The 22,865-nt window shown below is 42.4% G+C and overlaps 1 protein-coding gene across 1 annotated transcript in view; it reads right to left on the reverse strand.

Moving 5' to 3' along the window:
- VOPP1 (VOPP1 WW domain binding protein) overlaps window positions 1–21,507 on the reverse strand; it is an 86,983-nt gene extending 65,476 nt beyond the window's left edge. Inside the window, exon 1 of the mRNA XM_084620304.1 lies at window positions 20,991–21,507. Coding sequence (XP_084476430.1) covers window positions 20,991–21,041 — 51 coding nt within the window. The 5' untranslated portion in view covers window positions 21,042–21,507. The remainder of the gene's footprint in view (window positions 1–20,990) is intronic.
- Between the last annotated feature and the right edge of the window lie 1,358 nt (window positions 21,508–22,865).

Genomic DNA, 22,865 nt, shown 5'->3' on the forward strand with positions numbered 1-22,865 from the left:
TGGGCTAATGTTGTGGAATGTAGTATTAGCAAACCAGCATCCATTTGACCATATTTGGCACCCATGTTAATCAAACATTGCGAACACACTAGGAATCCCTCGCCGCAGACTGCCTCGAAAGTTCTTATGTCTGATGCTACGACTTCAATAATTCCTGAGACACAGCAGTCTTCACGTCTTGTGTGATAGCGACCCATTTCTTGGTGAATTTCTTCAGCAAACTGGATCTCGATTCCAGTCTGCATTTATGTTTATGTAAGTTTGACATACCGGTTTTATGACTAGTAAAAGCTTTTTTGCATGCAACACATCTAGCCATAGTATCTCCGTTTTCATCAACAAGAAATGTGAAAATTGGTGATTTGCCTCTCTCATTTCCCTGCAGACTATATGCACGAGCACTTAATTTCTTTTGAATTTCTTTCTCCATTGGCTCTTCAAATACAGAGTTTGGAATCTTTTCTGGAGTCAATCGGCAAGGAAGTGCAGAGGGGTGATGCAATGATAATTTCAATTCGCGCTGACAAACTGACAATGCAAGACAAAGACAAAGTGAACTTTCACCGGTATTTGTTGAATCTGAATAATTATATCCACATCCAATCCACAAAGATGGTAAACAATACAACCACAGCTGCATCCGTAGATGTGGATATCCGCGGATTTGCAGGGATCTACCAACAAGCATACTACATCAAGTCACAATCCAGAGAGTCGAAGGATTCTTGAAGATTAAGAAAGGGAAACATCTACTGGACATTGTCCTTGTGACCACTCCTGAGTGACAACTGGAAGAGGGCATAGGGGGTGTATAATGTTGTAGAAGGATCCCTGGGTGAGCTATCTTCATAATCTTTCACCAAAGGGTGGCATGTGCGGTCTCTACCACGAGCCAGTAGCCCACTGGTCATGATAATCATTGCAAAATGTATATACGGATAATATTTAAGTAGTTACGTATCTATACTGAAAATTATGTTCTGAAGGTCTTGGAGTTAAGGCAGATTAAGGAGGTAACATACATCAGAGATGTGCCTTTCAGACAGACACCTATTTCCCTGTCTGGCTGTTTGTGTATTATGTATTGTATGCCTAGGTGTATACATATCCAGATGCAAATTAAGAGACTGTGAAATCTACAACGGAGAAAATCTACAGGCAGAATCAAGCAGCAGGGGATGTTCTGTTTATGAACAAAGACAAAGGCTTGTTCTGGTACATCTTGGAGTGCAAGGGGACACATCTAGTTCTTCACCTAAGCAGAAAACTGACAGCGTGCATGTCTCATGAAAGGAGGGTCACAGCCAGCCTAGCTCTAAAGTGCTTCATGGATTTTGAGTATCTTGCTGATTAAGTCTAGGCTCCAGAATAGCTGTTATGATTTTATTTTATATGTAATCATTTGTTTCCAGTACTTCTACTTGCTACTTCTTGAATCTCCATGCTTTGTTAAATAAACTCATTCTTGATTTTACTAGAAACAAACCCAAGTGTTATGAGTTAAGTGGAGCAGGGATCTGAGGTAAAACTGGTAAGCTCAGCTGTACTGTTTCTTTGGAAGCAGTGAACGCATGAATACCGCGAGTGTCCAGTGGCACAGGGGCTGCGCGTAGGGCAGACGCACGTAGGGCTCGGGGGTTGGAGTGCACCAATCACTAAACTGTAGAGTGCCAGCAGGGCCTGTGGGCAGGCCCAGAGATGAGTGCTTGCGGTGCCCGTAGCTGGTCGAGCTGACCCACGGCAGGCACAGACTAGAATTCCTCACACTAAGGGGAGGTGGTAGTGAAGTGCCTCACAACCCCTGGGTACCCCCAGAAGTGTCACAGTGATCTCTGCAGTTTTCATTGTGCGCACACACAAAAGACACAATGGTAAATTAGTAGGAGCAAAAATTACTGAAATAAATTACTCCAGGTTAGCCCCATTGGTTGGCTGAGTGGACCACACCACGCAGCATTCAATACTATGTAACCTTGTCAGTTTGTGGTTTTTTAAACTGATGTTTTCTGTGACCTATAAATTATTAAATATATATTTCACTGAGTCTATGAAGTGACAACATAGTTAATAATGACAGGTGATTTCCAAATGGTAATACTTTGGCTAAGCACCTAAAAGTTCAAGAGGTCATTCCCAGCCTTTTGTTTCTTACAAATTGGGCTAGAAATCTCACAGGAGAAGCTGTTCTTGCAGTATTTCAGGACGCCTGCTTCCAGCACTGGATACACGCCAGATATACTGAGGCAACAAGTTCTCCACATTTATTCAGAACTCCAATAAGGTAGGTTTGAGGTCAAGGTTTAAGACAGTTCTTATTCTATCTGAACTCATTTTTCCATCCCTAATAATCAGAGACTAGATTAGCTCAAACAATAATAGTCCTACATGTCACTTTGGAACTTTCACGATATTCGGGGGGAAGGGGGGTGGGAGGAGGAGTAAGTATCTGAAAGGGCGAGTAAACTAAAGGATTTGGGTAAGTAGACAATGTAACAATCATACTCTCTCTCTATTAATATCAAATTCCCCACTGACAAAATAACTGCGTAAACATTTTGCAACTCTGTGGTGGTGCCACTTTGACAATTAGACAAAGAAAGGAGCCCCATGCTGAGAAACTTGGGACCACACTCACGGTTATTTGGATGGATGCTCCCTGCCTTGGAAAACTCTGGCTTGGGATTTTTATTATCGACCTCCAGAATTACATGGAGAGGTCTCTCTCTTTAGGCTCCATCCTGCAGAGTGCTGAGCACACTGGCCCCTGACCAGTAAAGTAATGTGCCTTGCAGGATTAAGCCTTAGAAGACAGAATCATGCCTAATCATTAGAGCAAAGGACTAGAGTGAAGAATCCTAAGAGTCCTACCCCTAGTTCTGCCACTGATATACTGTGCAAGTCACTTCACTGCTCTGGGATGCAGTGTCTCCATCTGCCCACTGAGAACAATAATTCTGCTCACTTATGTGTCTGGCATGCAATGAGGCTTAATTCATGCTTTAAAAGTGCCAAGAGATCCTGGTATGAAAGATACTATTGAAGTACAATTATTAATTTAAAAATTCTGTGTCACATAAAAATCTAACTGTTAGTGGTCACCAAGCTCTACAGCATAACGGCCTGATCAGCTCTTTGCTTCATTGCTAGGTTTGAATACACCAGGAAGAAATATGCTAGATCTACAAGCTGGTTTCACATACTTTAGAAAAATCGATTCAGAGGAGAAATGGCAGCCATGAATAAGGAAGGCACCTGAGCCAAAAAAAATTATTTAAAAAGACTCGGTCCTGAGGAAAAGCATATAAAAGACTTGCAAGGGTCATCTGGAAATTAACTCTGGAATCAACATGACATGTTTTGTGGTCTGCAACTCGGGAACAGGTTACTAGGGATGTGTCTAGGGAGATCAAAGAACTTAGAAAAGTCATTCATTTTTATGAAGAACTTTATACATCTAGGCCCCATTCCTGCCTCAAGGACTATATGGATATATCCTTACATCCACACAGTCCTCAAGGCAGGATCAGGCCACCAGTCATCGGGTCAAACACAGGAGGTTCAAGTTCTTTTGTCTCAGTTTCATTACTGTTGCTAGAGGAACTGCAAATGCTGACAACATAATTATAACTGCCATTCTTACTGCTTTGAATGAGGCTTGCAAGCATTGACTAAGCAATATTATGAAACCCAATATTAATTGCATCTTCAATACCTCGTTGTATGTAAACATTAGAGTTTGAAGGAAAGCACTGTTACAAAGGGCCCCTGTTCCCACTCTTTTCAAGATGTTATTTTAAAAACTCACTGTGGGAAAATTTCAAAAGGGAACTTTTATGAGTTATTAATTTGTCGCCAAAAGGCACTTCCAGATGGTGGGATTTTTGTAAAAGCATGTAATTTTCCTCATATGTAGGGCTTGCTCAGACGCCACTACTCTGTGGTTAACCTTTAGAGAGCTATTCATCTGAACCATATTCCCTTCAGAAGTTTTATATCCTTCAAGGGGCCCCACTTTCTTGAAATAGAGTAAATCACAGATTAGGACTTGGGTTAAACTTCAGAATACGGATCTAGTTATGCTCCTGATGAGTCCATGTGAGTGCTGCCACTGACTACAGTGATAGCAGGATCGGCCTTATGTTTGAATAGAAGGCTCTAATTATTGGGAATTTTCATTATAAAAGGCTACACAGGTACATCCAACATTGTAGAAAGACGTGCAGCTCCATTATAATTTATTATAAATTGTACATATTATATTTACCATCACCAAGGATTATGTGATATATAGTTAAAGTCTATAATGTACTACGTATGTGCAAGCAGGGCGGGCTTCCCTGAATTTCCTGACATTTGTGATGTGAGGTTAAATTTTCAGTCTTAACATTGCACTAATATGTGCATTCATATAGCTTTGAGCCCCTTATGAACAAGAGAACAACAGATAATACAAAGAGTAGGTAATTCTCTCTCTTTTGCTTTGATGTTAGACAGTCCCACAAGAAGACAAAAGTAATTTAGGGATATAATTCTCATCTCAACACTCAGGCATAACTCATATTAACAATAATGAGAATCAAACACAAAATCCATGCCTGGTATAAATCTATTGGTTTTAATGGATTACACCATGGATAAATTTGGTTCTTTGCCTCTGCTCTCTTCTGCATATATAAACATAATTCCCGTTGATGTTAACAAAATTTCATGTGTCCACAAAGAGTAGAATGGATTTCACATTTACACAGGTGCCGCCGCCCATTTCCCTTGCTCATCTTAAACCTCTTCTGAGCAAATGCTTCTGAGAAGGGTGAACTTTGTTTAGATGTATAGCTACAAAATTTGTGTAATTGGACATACTGGAAAGCAGTCATGTAAGAAGATGTTGTGCTTAAGACACTCAACTGGGACTCTAGAGATCTAGGTTTATTTCCTACCTCTGCAACAGATCTTGGACAAGTCACTTCTCTCTGTGTCTCAGTTTCCCATATGTGAAAAGGGAATAGCAACACTTCCCTACCTCACAAGGGGCACTATGAAGATAAATCCACTAATATTTGTGAGAGACTCACATACTGTGGTGATGGAAACCATATAAGTAGATAATAATACAATTGCAATTTTTTCTACCAGCGGTAGCCACAATGCAGAAGGCTGAAGGTTCATGGTGCACTTGGTAGTGGTTCACAGAAAGCTGGTCACATGGTGACAGCTCCTCCTCCTTATTTCCAGCTACTACGCTGCATTAACCAACAGCTAAATGTACATTAAAATATTTTCCTAATATTACTTTCCCATGGAAGCAATTGCTATCACAAATGGGAAGGGTAATCACAAAAGGAAGCAGTGTTGGCCTACAAGTCAGTCTCTCCCTAGTAACATATAATCCACATAATGAAAAAGTTTGAGAACCCCTGTGTAAGTTGGCACTTTGACACATAAAAGAAGGCACAGTCTCTGCCCTGATACATAAGAGACGAAACAAAGAAAGAGGACAGGGGAAGTAGAACACAGAAGTAAAGATGTCACATGGAGAGGGACAAGATCATACAATGATAGGATGATGTAGGTTTTATTATATATATTTTTTCTGTTGCATATACAGACTATTTCCATTTACCTATCAACCTCCCTGGTATCAATCATCTAGTTTATTACAGGTGTCAGGTAGAAGTGGTCCTTCAGGAGCGATTTGAATGCAAAAAGAGTATAGTCTTGGGCATCAGCAGACAGAGAGCATTCTATGAAGCGGGGGAGAAGAACAGAGGGGTCTGTGGGAAAAGAGGATGTGTCAAGGTCTGCATCACTAGTGCCTTGGTGTGTGGCGGGAAAGGGTGCATGGAAAGACACAAAAGACACACAGTGGAGAGAGGCAGAAGAAAAGATCCCTGGAAGAAGTTTCATGAGAGAAATTTGAAGTAGGAGAGAGGGGGCCTGACGGCCAGGAAACAAGAGATTATTCCAAGCCACATGCTCTGCATTTGTGGCGTCACATATTAAATGAGAGAGAAGAAAGCAGCTGTAAGACAAGATGACTGGAAGGAGCAACAGGAGCAAGTGGGGGAGGAGAAGGAAATGAGATCAGAGCTGTAGGCGGAGGTAGGATTATGTTGTAGCTTGAAGGTGAAGATAAACAACTTGAATTTGAGGCAGTAAAATGAGGAGCCAATAAGGGGATTAAAGGCAGCGAGGGGAACATGCCTGAAGTGATGGAGAAAATTACACCTTTAGCAGCAGTGTTTAAGATAGTTTAAAAAGAAAAATAAAAGGGGGGAGGAGGGAAGGTCAGAAGAGGGGCGGTGAGAAAAGAGCAGATTCCAGGCAAGAACTGTACCAAGGATTGCAGCACTTGGAACTCAGGTTCTAAGATGAGAGTCAGGAGCTAAGGAAACTCAGCTCCTTTCACTTGCTTCCTCTCCCGCTGGAGCCTTCCTCTCCCTTTCCTGAAGCCCTTTGTACATCCCTAATTTTCCAAGCACCCTCTCACACCCCTGAGAGACATAGCTATGCCGACCTAGCCCCCAGTGTAAACGCTAGGTTGACGGAAGATTAGCTACTGCCTCTCAGGGAGGTGGATTAGCTACACCAACAGGAGAACCCCTCCTGTAGGCATAGGTAGGGTCTACATTGAAGCAATGCAGCTGGGCCGCTGTACTGTTTCAAATGTAGACAAGCCCTAGGACTGAGATGGATAAACGTGGCAGTGGAGAGAGGCAGGTGGGAGGTGAGACTGGGAACAACGTTATCTGAAGCCCTCCACAAACCTGCAACAACAACCTGCCAAGCCTATGAAGGCCTGGAGCCAGCCCTTGGTTTGAGGTACAGGCCAGTCAACAACAGACTTCACCCTTTGGAGCTCGGGACAAATGTGTTCTCCCCTAATAAATGTCTTTTTAAAATTATTCCTGCTGGACCACTCTTCTTGTATAGCCTGGCACTTTAAGAGAATTTGTTGCACTGAATCAATCCTGCATTTTAAATCGCCTCTAAACCTGGTTACATATTCAGTTATGGGCTCCCCCGTTCATTCAGGACCCACCTCCCAGGAGTCCCTAATAAGATATAGGGGACCCTCTGATCTTTCTCCCATATAGGAGGTCAAACGAGGCAAAGCTTGTGGACTCTCCGGGTACTCACTTGCAAGCAAATAATAGATACAGCAATGATACATTCCAATCTCCCACTTTCTGTCCACATGCATTCTTAGCATGAACTTGACTATTTGCCTCTGAGTAGTAAGGGGCACATTTTAACTATTTTACCCCACACTTCTTCCACAATTCTCTCAATATCAGGGACATTATATCTGACCCTCTATCCAACAGGATTTCATCTGGAAAACACACACTGATTAATATAGTGAACTGTGCATCTGTAACTGTCCCAGCTTCCACTTTTGACTTGACGACTGCCTCTGGATATCTAGCGGCAAATCAACCACCACTAGTATGTATCTTTTCCCTCTGATATTCATGAATGCTTCTTTAATCACACATAAAGGCTGCAACAGAGCCTTGCTGATACTGGTAGGTTTCTCCTGCTTCTGACGTAAGCCACGTGCCTTACGGTAGTCCTTCACCAAATCCTGAATATGGATTATAAAAACAAACATTTTTCTTAAGCCTCTCAAAAGTTCTTTCCTTCCCCCAGTGACCAGCAAATGGACAATCATGTGCCAAACTTAATAGCTCTGCACCTTTTGGGCACCACAAGCTGCCTGTAGAGCTCTCCAATGAACCTGGTCTCATTCTCCTGCACAAAGAACTCACCACTGCTTTCCTTATTGGGCACATGCCTGCACTAGGGCCCTGTAATTATGAATCCCAGAAAGTTCTGGGGTGGGGCATGCTTGGAATTACACTGCCTTCCCCTTTTCCTGAGTATAAATGGGGGGCTCTCTTTACACCAGGCTTCTGCTTCTCTCTCTGGGGTTTGTGCTCACTGAATGGTCTGGCCTGGACATAGGAGTCAGCAATATCAGCTGCTTTCTGTCCAGTGACAGGGATTTTATCCCTGACTGCCACTGACTTCTTCAGTACATATACTCAGGAAACATTCCTGTGCAAAGAGATCATACAACTGGTCAGAATCCTTGACCCCTTTCCCCACTTTTTCATTAAATCACACATTCTCAATGACTCAACTTCTCATGCGCTTTCTTGAGGTTTCAAAATGTTAAACGGTACACTTTGGGGGTGATCTTTGCAACACAGCTGTTTTAAGCTTGTCACATTTCAATGCCTCCCCCATGTCCATCTCATTAAACTCCTGCAGCGCTTTACCAGACAACGTGGAGATTGGCTTGGGAACTCTCTTTTCCTCTGGAACCTTGTGCAGCTTACATCTTCTTTCAAAAGTGATGAGATACTTCTCAATACAATCTGTCTCTCTCTATGCAGGGCAGAGTTTGTCCCAGCTGACTGATCCTTGGGGAGTATTACCCATGGGCTGAGGACTCAGCTTTTGTAAGGCCAGTATGCTCAGGGTATGATGCCTCGCTTTTTCTTGGGCTTCAACTTCTGCTATCCTCTACTGGTGTTCACACTCTCTCACTGTTTCTGCTAGTTCCAGCTTGCGAAGCTCTATCCTGGCCTTGACCAGCTCCATGGGTGTCACACTGGTGGTGGTATTAGGCAGATTCCCCGAGTCTTTAATCACACTCAGGGAGTTTGGCTGCCCTTCGTGATGCTTGTCTTATTCCGTGAGGAGGGTTTTCAACCCATGCATATATCTTCCTGTGACAAATAAGCAGTGCTCTGCACACAACTGTTCCAGCTGCTTCTTCGTGGGCTTAGTGTATAGTTATCTGCTCATCCTCCCTTTTCGGCTGCTCTGTTTCCTTTTCCAAAATAAAAGGAACTGTAACCTTTCTTTCCATTTCTAACTTTCCCTCTCTTTGATCTCTCACTAACCGGTTTATAAGTGCATGGTGTGTGGTTAGCTAGCAAACAAGGTAACAGATCCTGCCAACTATGATGGTGCTCGGGGCAGCCAGGACTGTGAGTCACCTTATTATTCCCTGCTTCCAGTAAGAGGGAGTCTTTCCTGTGATGACTATTTGCCAGATCCCTCACACCACCAGCCTGTCAGCCATTCAAGCACTCCCCTCCAAGCTATGCCAACTCTGACTTTGTCTTGCAGGTTAACAATAGGTGCACCCCAATCCTTGAGTGCCCCTGACCACTCTCAGAAATCCCAGATCCTGTGCCCCCAAAGGAACAGTGCACTCCACTTTACTAGTTTGACCTTAAATCACAACTCCTGTATAATGCATAGCACTTGTGAATACTTATAATAAACCAAAAGAAGGTTTATTTCAGAGGGAAAATAGAGATTCTACTCAAAACGAGACAGCGGTGGAAACAAATGGTTACAATACAAAACAAAATCATGAAACATGAACCTGGGGCTGCACTTACCAATAGTTACCATTCCTATCTAATGGAATAGGTTCCCCCTCTCCCCCCAAACACACACACACAAAGTTCAGTCTATTTCAGGCATGGCTGGCTTCATAGGAATGAGGATCCAATTTTTCATGAGAATGCTCCTGCTCCCCAAGAGGTTTCCTCAGTGAAACGATGCATGGGGTCTTTCCCCCTCCTGTTATACTGATATAGTCTTTTGTCTCTGTTCGCAGACAGGGCAAACCTGTCTGTTGTAATATTCCTTTTTTACTGCAAATGGTTTTGATTGTTTGCAGTTGTCTTTGCTGGTTTCCAACTGATAATCTGGGGATGGAGCAAGACTAGACAATTAAGCCTTACATTACTCACCAGCTCACCAGGGAAGGGGTGACAACTCCCTCTTGCATGTGTGGGCCATCATGAGACACACTATCCCCTGGTGACTAACTTTTATATCTAGCTCCTAAAGCATACTTTCAGTACAGTCACATTATTCCTTAAATATTACCAATACATACATCTTGCAATGATTATGAGCCTTGGTAAGTCATGAGCTTTCTGTAGATACCATACATGTTACCCCTCATGAATAAATACCCTGCAAGACATGTGTTTCGTGTAGTGACTTGGTCAAGTCTGAGATAAGAGTTGTTTGCAAGAACAGGGGGCCCTCTTTGCCAAAGAGTCCCTGTGTCACACCATGTAAAACAGAATGGATATCGAGGCAAATTTGCAAGAGAAAGAGGAAAGCTCCCCAACTCTCTGTGAGGCAAAACAGGTTTTCTTGTCCTTCCAGGGATTTAAACTACACATCCTCCTAAACTTTCATGTGGCTGGCAGCCTGGAAAATGACAAGAGTCTAAGGGCTAATTGAGAAAACCAGTAGAAACTAATGAGCCATACGATTTTAAACTTTATTGTATAAGATTTGAGCCAGATAGGACCCCACCAGACTAAGATACAATAAGTGAACAACACACTTGTCCTGTTAGAATGCTACCCACACTACAATGCACTGGAGTAAATATGCCCCAATAATCTGACACTATGAATTTTGTCCTGTGCTTTGGCCTACCACCCAAAGTTTACAGAAATTAAGCATTGTATATATAAAAGAAATAAATGCACATTCACAAATTATTCTTAGCATTTACCAGGGACTTGCTTACAGAATCGCTTTGTTACATAATCTTTTTTGCATAAGGAGAATTGTGTCGTAGTGATTATGTAACGTTAATCACAACCAGGGACCACGTAACTGTTTAAAATAACCCTCTCTCACTCAAGCGAACTGTTTTAACTGCTCTCCAGATTTGGCAGGCAACAGGTGCAGAAAAGAAGAACTGATTCACTAATGCCTCGGCGTTCTAGCCGTGGTGCTATAAATAAATTAATGGAGTTTGTTTGATTCTTTGGCAAACACCAACCAGCACACTGAAAAACAGACATGACTCTGCACAATACACATGGTGCACAGTTCACTTTGCAACAGGTCAAATCCTGAGAGGTGCTGAGGCCTTGCTGAGCACTCACAATTCTTAGCAAAGTCAATAGGTTTTGCAGGTGCTCAGCCCCTCTCAGGTGGCTTGTTCCAAGATCAGCAGAGTCAATGGGAGTCTCTCCACTGATCTTATTGGAGTTTGGATGAGACCCAGGATTAGGGCACCAATAAAATCAGGAGGTCAAGATTACTGTGGAATTAAACTTAATCCAAATGCCCTTGATACTGTAGGCACCCTTGTGGAGTCTATGTTTAGGAATCACCATATAAAACTGTAAAGGATATAGGTTGAGGGCTCCTGTAGCCTTTGTTCAAAGTTAAAAGCTCATAGTAAGGGGGGAAATATATGCATCATATTTGATCAGTAAATTTAATCTGTCAGAAGGTTTAGCGCATTTTACAATAGGCCTCATATTGTACACATTATATGTCCCTTATTGAGATTTTAAAATCTCCTCTACAGTCTTCTGGTAAAAGTGTACGCATCTGTAAACAATCTGCATAATAATAACTGCCTACTCACTGAATATTGCTAGGCTTAATGAATTAACATTTGTCCAACACATTGAGATCCTGGCATGAAAGATGCTGTCTGCAGTGGGCCAGAATCACTGTAGTCAATAAGAGCTTTGAGTGCTGAAGGTCTGTGGGATCATGATATGCAATAATGCTTAGTACTTTTCATGTACAGATCTCAAAGCACTGTACGAAGAAAAAAATCCCTTCATCCACGTTAACAGATGGGGAAACTGAAGCAAATGATGATGTGACTTGCCCAAGTCTTCCAGTAGGTCAGTGGCAGAGCCAAAGCTAGAATCCAGTGCCCTATTCACTGAATCATGCTGCTTGCCTAGGAGCATGAATCATAAAGCAACTATTGAAAGCCTGGGACTGACAGTAACAGGTACCCTCTGCACCATTAGCACCCAACCTGTTGCAATTTGTGATCTCTATCAATCCCAAAAAGGACACCTGTCAGTTAACTGAGCACTCAGTATAGCTAGAGGTTGTGTTAGACTTTTAAAAAATAGATTTTTAAACCCCAGATTAACTAATAAAAAAATATCAGAGTAGCATGCTAATGGTCAGAACCTACTCTCAGTAACTTCCATGCAACCCAGTCAAAGTCAATGATGTTGTACAGTTGCATCTGCAGGTAGAATTTGAAACCTGATACTCCATCTCCTTCAGTGTTTTGGTCCTCAGGCTCCGTGCTGTCCTGAGTGCGGTACAGCCCCTAGCCGGGAACTCAAGCTCAGGGAAGGCCAACAGAGAGTTTCTGGATCTCATTTCACTGGGATGGGGCTGATTACCTTGAGTGATGGGAAAGTCAGATTCCCCCAGGGGCATGAAAGAAAACTTCTGCTTGAGTCATCCGTGGATGCTCTGATGCTCTGATCTTGCATCAACAGCTAATGCTTTCTTAAAGCTACCAGGCACAATGAAACTGCAAAGAAACAGGAGTCTGAACTGACTTTCTACATTTGCAAGAAAAAACTTCCAATTATATTACTTTCTGTATCTGAAATGAGTTTGTCAGTTTCAGTCCAACCACCACCAGACAATGTGCAGCTCACAGAAACCCCAGCATAGGTGACACCTATTAGCAATTCCCACAGAGAGACAGCCTAAGAAGAAAAAGAGTCATGTATAATAAAATACCCTCCCTTCCTAGAGGCAGTTCTTGTAGGTCAGAGTGGAAGCATGTTGGCAGGGCAACATGGAGAAGCTTGTGATGTGGATAATCATGCCATAATTTTGATGGGGATAGTCTTCAGGCTCCAGAGCCGAACATTTCATTATGATCTCCGCACCCATCACTGTTTGTTCATGTTTTGTCTCCCAGTCACTTAAATACTGAGTTCTGCAGCTTCACCTTCCCCTGAGACAGTAGGCCTGTCCTTGTTCTGGAGGGTTCTGCTCATCATCTCAAAATTTTAATAGGCTGGAAATGAATATATCCACATAGGCACAAAACATATTACTTTAAGGTAGGTAAAATCATTCTGTTTCAGTGGGAGTTTGGGGTGGGCAAGAAATGTAGGATCAGAGCCAGTGCTTCTACCTTTGTTTCTTCCTACGTGAAACCTGAGGGAGAGTGAGCCATTTTCAAAGTGGTGGGCAATGATTTAGCTGCAAGATGTCCATTAACACCAGAAGCAGGAGGGCAGGCAAATCATTGCACAGCACTTTGAAAACTCACTTCCATGGATTCAGAGATGTTTTTCCTTTCTGGAAATAATTAAAAAATTAAAATGTTATAAACTGGGATTGTTCCTGAGAACACTTAAGCGGTCAAATTAAGCAAGCATATTTTCTACAGCGATCCATAACATCCATTATTTTTCTAAATGAAGAAAAGAGATGCTTAGAGAGAACTACAGTACAGCGGAGGATGGTGGTCAGAATGTGTATTGGTAAATGTATGTTTTTGTTGCTGCTTTTCAGCACTGATGAATAATGTCTGCTTTCATTGTCCGAAAGCCTGGGAATTGAGTGCCTGATTGTTTCTTCCCTGTAATCAGTCTCCCTGGCTGTAAAACAGCAGTGTGGCTCAGTGGACAGGGCCGGGGTCAAGAGACCTGGGTTCTATTCCTTACTCTGTCACTGACTTTGTGCGTGAAGGTAGGCAAACCATTTAGCCAGTCTGTGCCTCTGTTTCCTCTTCTGTAACATGGACAGAATAACTCTTACCCAGCCTTTGAGATCTATAGATGGAAAAGTGTTCTCATTATTAACCAAAGTGATCAGCAAAATTGTAAGAATGATCCAAAGAAACCTTGCAGATCTCAAACAGAGTCTGGACCACCTTCAACACAGGCATAAGGTTATTTTATTAGTAGAAGTAGTATATGTGTCCGTATTGTGGTAGCACCTATGCCTCATGCTGCCCTGAAGCCTCACAGGCTGATAATCCTGACCTCTCCACAATGCTACACCACCAGTGCTGGGCTTTTGGTTTCTTAGGCAGCCTTACAGGGTTGCTTAAGAAAAAGAATCAATGCAAGTTTCCCCCATTCAAATGTCATGTCCTTACTGAGACTCAAAAAGAAGCCCATGGGACTAATGAAGAGCTATACCACAGGAATACTAGGACCAGAGTCAGCTGTAGTCCAGAACTGTGATTCTAAATCCTTTCCATCCTGCAATCATTATCAGAGCCTCTTCCTGTCTAGCTGGGACCCCTCTCTCATTATGCAGGAAGGGAGGGCCAGAGAGGTCACTAGAACCCCTGCTATAAGTACTGAAGCACATGGAGTGAGCGATGTGGGAAAAATAACCACCACTCTGGAAAAGTTAACCTTATTTAAAGGTGACTTGAAGCAAAAAGGGGCACAAATCCAATTCTTGTTTTCCACTGCTTTATGGATTCCCATCTGCCTTCTTCCCATTTACTGCAAAAAAGTAGGATTTTTTTCCATTACAATCATAGGTCTTGTCTGTTTTATAACTAGGTAGATGACTTGGGAAGTAGGGAAATTATGAAACCTAAAGAGAGTGAAAGCTGGGCCATTAAGAGAAAGATATTATTAATCAGACTGTTTAAAATGTTGTATTTTGTTAACAGCTATTTAACGTTAATGCTTAATACACAATTGGGAGGAAAGACATCTTTGTTAAAGATTCAGCATCTCTGCCCCTTCAGTTAAGGTGTGAGAAAGCCATCTGTGTGTATGGAGTTATTCAAAAACAGATCCAATAAAACTAGAGAAGCCCAAATTTGACATTCCTGATAGTCCCAAAATAACACTGGCAGGAAAAAAATATTAAACTCCTCACTATTCAGACCTCCATTATTTCCCCTTGACACTTGTTTGCAGGACACCTTTCAAAGGTCAAGGCCTGGAAAACCCTGGCCTTGGAGGACTATTTTTTAAAACCAATAAAAAATTTGTCCCCAAAAAAAGGCAATTTTGAAACGTAGAGGTACATTAATTATAAAAAAAATCCTGAGGTTTTGAAACCTTTGCTAAAGATCTTTGAAGTCACCATAATAAACTACAACTTCACAAAAAGGCTCCTGCATGCTGGAAGAATGGAGGGGACATGCTGTATTGCCATAGACACAAAAGACAATATTAAACTGATGAGTGCATGCAAACTATGGGAATCTCCATCAGCTAAGTGGGAAGTAAGGAGAGCAAAGGGGTGGGGGGGTCAGAGAGAGAAAGTGCGACTTCCCTGTATAGAAAGCATGATGACAAGTGCTAAGTATTTGTGACAGCTCTCTATAAAAAAAAAAAAACAACTCAGTGATATAACCAAAATAAAACAAAACAAAAAAAACCCACACAGTAAAGAAAACTCACAGCAGGCATATCCACCCTGGGACTAATTCTCCAACCTCTCTGTACAGCAGGCAAATGGGTCTCAAGAACCTCTCTCTTGCTGTACCACTATTGCAATTAACATGGAAATGTTCTCACTGACAATAATAAAGGGGCTCAGTGTGCAGCCTGAAGCAGCCTGCCTGTAAGTCACTGCAGATCTCACTGCTGTTCAGAGACAGGGGAGACTTGGCTCCTGCCAGCACTGGTTGTATCACAAAACAATAACTCATACTAAGCGGCTCTCTTCCTTCACTCTGTGATGCAACAGCTACTTTCCAATCAACAGTAAAAGAGAAAGGAGACACAGAAAACCATTTTCATGCTGCTGGGTCCCTGAGCATCTTGAAACAAACAGATGGGAAAGAGTCAGTGGATACATCTGCAGTAACATTCTCAATCACATGGTACAGGTGTTACCATGTCATGCAGGACAAATGGACAGAAAAATGCTCTTTGCAGTCCTTTTTAGTGGATTCTGCATGTAAAGCATTCCCCCCATTTCCCTCCCCGTACGCTGTCAACCACAGGTAAAGCTTCTTATCCACGTGATTTTAATAGCACATGGTCAATATCAGTGGTCTTTTATTGACAATCATTTGTCATGGAGATCACACACACACCATTTAATGAGTACAAACAAGGAGAACTTTGTGGTTTAAAAAACCATCAACCTTAAGAACTCTGCCTGTATCTAAACGGAGCAAAGGGCTTTTTAGTCTGGTTTGTCTGCCTTTGCTAACATTTTTATTCACATAAAGGGAGGTACAGAAGTTTTATGAACAGCCTGAACTATTAAGTTTTCCTTACATCCTGGAATCCCATTTCAGTCTATGCAAAAAATGAGACAGCAATTACACAAATGGAAAGAAGCTTGCAATTTGTGCTTTTTTATTTACAGTTAAAGCAATTTGATCAACAAATTATGACTGTTCCCTTGTACTCAAAAAAATAATACTTCATTCTTCTTTTACTCTACCTTTCATCTGATGATCTCTACGTATTTGACAAAGATAGATTAAATTAATCTCACCATACACCTATGAAGTAGACATAGTGTGTATCAATCATCATACATATTTTACAGAGGGATACCCTAATGTACACGGATGCCAGCGCTTACATTTTCAGAAGAGCTCACACATTCTGACTGCCTCCATTTTTGGATGGCGAACTTGAGACATTTACAGCTTGCTTTCCACTCACACTTTCAACTGTCAACAGTGGGACCTGCGGGTGCTCAGCCGCTCTGAAAATAAGGCTCTAGGAGATCTCGTGTTGACCATCCAACTGAAGCATCTAAAATTAGAGGACACTTTTGAAAATGTAAACTACACAGCAGACTACCAGCAGAACTGGGAATAGTATACCTAGATTCTGTGAGCCACCTATAGAACATCTCCTCTACATAGTGTTGTAACTAACATAATACCCTTTAGCAAAAGTAGATCCTAAAATGTTCAATTCAGTCTTCCCCACCAATGAATTCAAGGTTCATAAATACAATGACCTGAGCCTGCTACAGAGGTTGACATGAACACCTGTCCTGAGAAATAACCCACAAGTAGATGATGTTGTACCTTTGCTCTTGCTGGCAGAAGGCCTAATTTAATCAAGGGGGTTTTCAACAATGTCCTACAGGCAGTGACTCACTATTAAAATAATATTTTAAATATATAGAGCACCCATGCCCAAAAGCCACTGGGTGTCTAAAGAAATAAAGGCAGGGTAACATGATACATTCCAGAACTGTCAAACAAATATTCCCATTAGACCCACTTTTCATCCCTCTATAAAGATGACCCACATAAAACTAAAACAAACAAAGCACAGGACTGTTACAGGGGCCACAGCTGTAGCAATAGATAATATATAATGCCCCAACAGCTCATGGATTTCAAGAGTGCATCTGCGCTCTTTGGAAAAATAAGATTTTTGAGACACAAGGACCTCTGCATAGTACACACTGCTGTTGTGGCATAAAACTGACTTTTGACTAACTTGGTTCATTTTTAAAAGAAAGATAAATGTACATTTAGCAATGTTCATTCACTTCTTGTGGAATCCTAAATTACTTGTTTCAGAGTAGCAGCCATATTAGTCTGTATCTGTAAAAAGAAAAGGAGTACTTGTGGCACCTTAGAGACTAACAAATGTATTAGAGCATATGAAAGCTTATGCTCAAATAAATTTGTTAGTCTCTAAGGTGCCACAAGTACTCCTTTAAATTACTTGTGTAGCTATCTGCCTTAGGTTTTGAACTTCCGTCCACCACTGTAGTATTCGAGTGCCTTCCCCGTTAAATAGACAGACAATAATGAAGTCATTCGAGCCTAGATTCACTGATTTCAATGGAATTTAGAAGTCTAAATACCTTTGTGGATCCAGGCCTAGAAGACTTCTTGAAATCTCTGGCTCTTCCCCCATTTGGGGTTCTAGAAATCTCTGCTTGGGGGGAAGAGCTGCTTGTTTGTTTTATTTTTTATATTTTTTTCAGGAGAAAGGAGTCAGTGATTGATGTTGTAAATGTCTCTCTAGTTATGGTGGGAACCCTTTGTCAAATAGGAAAACCTCTGAATTAATTGTCCGTCCCCGCCATTTCTACTTGCAATAAACTTCCATGACAAATACATTTCAAGCCCTGCTTTACAGGGCAGCTTGGTCCTGCAAACAGCACAGAGAGCCAGGAATTTCCAGTGTTCTAATCTCTGTTCTGATGCTGATCCCTGTCACTAGCCTCGGGCAAGTCATTTAAGCTCTCATTCTCAATTTCTCCCTTTAAAATTGAAATAACAACATCTGTCTCACTGGAGTGTTGTGAGGTTAATGAATTAGCTAACGTTAACTTTGAAGAACATCTAGAGACATTTAAGAAGATATGGGACTAGTATCTGAGATTGAATATATATTCATTTGTAATCACATTGTGTTTTTTGGATTGCCTAAATATAAATATTGTTTTATTATTTAGATATATAAATGTTTTATAGGGTGTATTTTGTGCTATATAAGCAAATAAATAAAAATACTTTATAAGTTAATGGTTGTAAAGTGCTTTGACAGTAATCAATTCTAAGTATGTATTATTATTACTACAATTATTTCTATTGTGGTAATGGCCTGGGAATCCCAAAAAAGGCTGAATGAAAAAAAGCATGACACAGCTCACACTACTTTAAATATTATATTAGCTCATGTGGAAGCTGCAAACTGGGTAAAAGAATCATATAGCAAATCAATCTCATGCACCAGTCATAAGGCAGTCAGTGCACCTTACCATAGATTTCAAAAGTTTCACTCAAAAAAGTCACATTTTTTTGATCCAGTGGTTTATGCTCAACAGTTCTTAAGCTTGAGCATTTTTCCTACATGCTATTACTGATAACAATTTACACTACATTTTATTTATACAGCACCTAAGCTATAAAATATCGTGAGCTTTACAAAACAACAAATCCAGATGCCAAAACAAACATACCAGATTAAAAGAAGAACAATTAAAACCAATATAAAACCTTAAATAAAATCAACATGGGGGTATATCCAAAGAGGATTTAGGCAAATTACTTTTCCAAGCACACCAAATCTTTCCTAGCGTAACATGTATTATGGACCAAAGACATCTAATCAAATAGATCTTGCATGTGCAAAACATCCCACATTTTCTGAAGACCAATTCTCTTTCTGGTTTATTTTATTGCTGGTCTTCAAGTCTGTTTCCTCTTATTCACATTTTGCCTCTTGTGCTTTATGGTGAGTTTTTGCAGAGTCCAAGAGTTATCATGGAAGACAATGAACCAGATTCACAGCTGGTGAAAAAGGTACAACCCAGTTAATTTTAATACCAAATGTGATTTTGTCCATCCCCTGTCCCGTTTTTTCCCCTTAAGTGTGACAATTATGGATGGCATAATGACCAATATACCAAGAATAGTTCATCTAAGTGGGTGGCATAAACCTAAAAAGAAAGAACACGGATTCTAAAAATATCCATTTCCTGAAACACTGCATCATTAGGTAGATACTAGTAGTTTTCCAATCAGTTTTCTCTTTTTGCAACAAACATACTCCTTCTCTAAACTATCGAGCATAGAGAACTACATCATTTCTACATTTCCAAAGCTTTAAACTACCAGACAGCATCCAAAGGGTCAAGTGTTCAAAAAGCACATTTAAGTAAACCACTTGGGTCTTCAGGAAATCAATGAAATACACTGAACAGGGAAGTATTTGATAAGGAAGAGACTGAAGTGCATTGGCAAAGCTGTGAAAGGGGAGCTTACACATGGCAATATGCCTGCACCAAGCCTGGTTCACATCAGTGTAATGCTATGCTTTTAGGTGCACTGAATTCAACCCCAAAAGTCAAAACAAGAAATGAGTACAGCTGATCTTTTTATCAAAAGCATGTGGATCTCACTCTTACAAAGCCACCCTTCCAGCTCTGTGATACAAGTACAAGGCCTAAAATAACTTTTTAAAATTAACATAAGCTGCACTTTTTTCCCCTTTTTGTTATAACTGCTAAAGCTAAATGCAAAATTACCAAAGTCATCCAGGAAGTCTAAAATAGTGTATTCTTCACTCTCTCTGGCCTGTTCATTCTGATACAATATTGGCAACTGTCCATTTTATATAATGCATTTCATCAACAAAAGGGCACCAGTCCAAAAACTGGATACATCTTCCAGTCCAATGCTATCTGAAATCTGCTCATTTCCACAAGAGTGAATCTGTGCAGCATTTAACACCTAGCTAAGAAGCTAACCAACCCAAAGTGCTTTAAGAAAAGGTAGCGTTCAGCAGTTAGTGTTCCAGAATATGTCTGTTACTGAACCAATTCCAACACAAGAATAATATACAAATGAAATTTGCCCTCCCTCAGCATACAGCTGAATATTAATAATTATAACAACTTTAGTTCTTAGAGCTTCTAAATTGCCAGTTGTAGATTTTGTATAGCCAAGAATAGTTTTATTGGCCCATAACTATAACCATACCAGTATTCCCTGTATACACTCCTTCCACCACCACCCTTGCTGCACCTCACGAAGAACTAGCAAACTCAGTCCTACAAAATCAAGTCAATTTCAACACAGAGAATAATTTCACAACAGTCCCACTACAATGTTGCTTTTTAAGTTTTTCAGGTGCCTGTGGGAGTTTTCCATGGCTCCTAGGGGAGTAAAAGCTTTTTCTTTCCCAATATGTACAGTTGCAGCTTGTGAGCATCATTAATATTTGACTACAGACAGATTTCTCTCTCAAAAGGTTAGTGTTCCCCTCTACTGGGTGGGAAAAAAAATACACAACTGCACAAGAAAAAAGAAAGATGCGGGACAGGAGACCCAGAGTGAGAAAAATAAATCTGGAATCTCAAACTACTCACTCAAGAATCAAAAATGAAAATGTATTCAAGGTCTCCAAGGCTGACAGCACAAAATACATTATAGTTTTGATCTTTAGAGGGGAAAAAGGGAAGAGGTGTAACATACACACAAAGGAGGAATCCCCTGGTGCGGGGGAAGGGGAGGGGAAACAAGGCCAGATGTGGGGGGAGACATGACCACACAGATCCACTTTCTGCACTAAGTGATTTGCCATCATTTTAAAAGTCATCAGACCAATCTCTGAATACATAAATGCCATCATTAATAAAGATTTTTTAATATATATCACCAGAAAATCTATTTGCAAATAACAGAAGAATATTTATTAAATTTAAAAAATATATATTTCTATCTTCAATCTTACCTCCAGAAACAAGGAGAGCAGGAATATGACCCACTGCTGGAAATGGTTCATTTCGCCTCTTCTTTCTGTAGCCTTATTTTCTCAGATGTACATGAAAGCTGTCAGCAGAGCGAGCCCCATCACTGTCACTGGGGGAGGTGCAAGAAGAGCATCAGGGGGTGAGCATGGTGGGGGGCGACACCCTTGTGGGGGTCGGGGTCGGTAGGCTGGCACAGCTCCCCCGGGTTTGGGGGGAGGCGGCGCACAGAGGGATCCCCTGGCAGGGTGGAGACCAGGAGAGATTGGGGGAGCCACGCCCACCCCGATCCCCTAGCGAGGGGGAGGAGGTCAGGGCCGGTCAGTCCTCAGTCAGGCTGCCCTTCGCCGTCCCGGCCAGCAGCTGCGGGGGGACGGTCCCGTGCGGGGCGCCTGGCTCGGAGCCGCGGGAGCAGCAGCAGCAGCAGCAGCGGCGGCGGCAGCAGGGAGCGGATCCGGGCGAGGGCGGCTGGAGCGGCACAAAGAGGCCCGGAGCCGCGGGGCGGGGAGAGAGGAGCGGCGGGGACCCGCCCCCCGGGACCGCCCCGCGGCGCTGCCTGGCCAGGGAGCCGCCGCAGTCTTGGGCCGGGAGCAGCCCCGGGCCAAGGCTGCCCGGGCGGAGAAGGGCGCTGGGGCCGTGCCCGGGCCGCAGGGGGCGGGAGCTGCTAGGCACCTGGATGGCGGAGCAGCCCTGGGGGGGAAGGAGACCCGAGCCCCCCTCTGCTTCCCACTGAGCTGGCCCTGCAGCCTCCCCCGCGCTGGGGGCTGGAGAGTTACCAGCCCTCGGGCCTAGCCTCCTGCTGCCCAGCTTCCTGGTGTCCAAAACGCCGCAGATTTTCCAAGGCTAGACTAGAAACGCTCAGCCAAATGGTAGCGGCTAGCCCCGTGCCAGGCCTGGAAGGGTTATGGGTGGGAGATTACAAAAGCCTTAGCGGAAAGCTTCCATCAGGCAGCCTCTGGGGTTCAGGGGCCATGCTCTGTAGGTGGGAGTAATGAGTACACTTGAGAACCCCCTATTGTGTTGGATGTTCCTGCAGATCCTCAGAGGATTCAGGTACCTTGTAGAAGAATTTAGGAACAACTTTTCAAAAGGAACCACTGATTTTGGATCTTCCATTTCTCATTGGTAAGGCTGCCAGTCTGTCACGGAGGTTGGGGTTTCCGTGAGTTTCTGGGATCTCCCTGATGTCTGCAGCAGCGGTGCAGCTGACCCTAGGGCTGTCCAGCTGGGGAAGTCCCGGGGCCCGCCGCACCTGCCCCAGCTCCGGTGGCCCCAAGCAGCTTGACCAGAGGAGATATCGGAGCAGCAGGGGACCTCGGCGCTGCCCTGGAGCAGAGGTCTCGGACCGGCCGTGGTGCCCTGGGGGCCCCCAACGGTATCTAAGATTTAGTCGGGGGTATTTATAGTACAAGTCATGGACAGGTCAGGGGGCCATGAATTTTTGTGTATTGCCCGTGACCTGTCCATCACTTTTACTAAAAATACCCGTGATTAAAACGTAACCTTACTCATTGGCCAACGTGAGATACCCTGGCCTGGATTTGTCAGAAGTCAATAGTAACTGCAAAGTGATGGCCACCATTTTGGCCAACATCAAGGACTGAACCAGGGGTCTCTGACCTAAAAGCAAGAGTCTGTGCCATTTAAATTAAAAAGTTAGCAAAGAGCTGTAACAGATTGGCAGCCTTTGTGACTTGGACATAGAAGAGGACATCTAACATACTGACTGGTGGGTTACACACACCAGCTAGGAAAATCAGATCCAAGTTATTTGAGAGGCCACTTTTGAAAATTTGGCCCATAATCCTTAACATGAAATGAGAAGCAATGCATATACATAACTGTCTAAAATCAAATAT

Source organism: Lepidochelys olivacea (assembly GCF_965140295.1).
Source record: "Lepidochelys olivacea isolate rLepOli2 genome assembly, chromosome: 2".
Taxonomy (NCBI): Eukaryota; Metazoa; Chordata; order Testudines; family Cheloniidae; genus Lepidochelys; species Lepidochelys olivacea.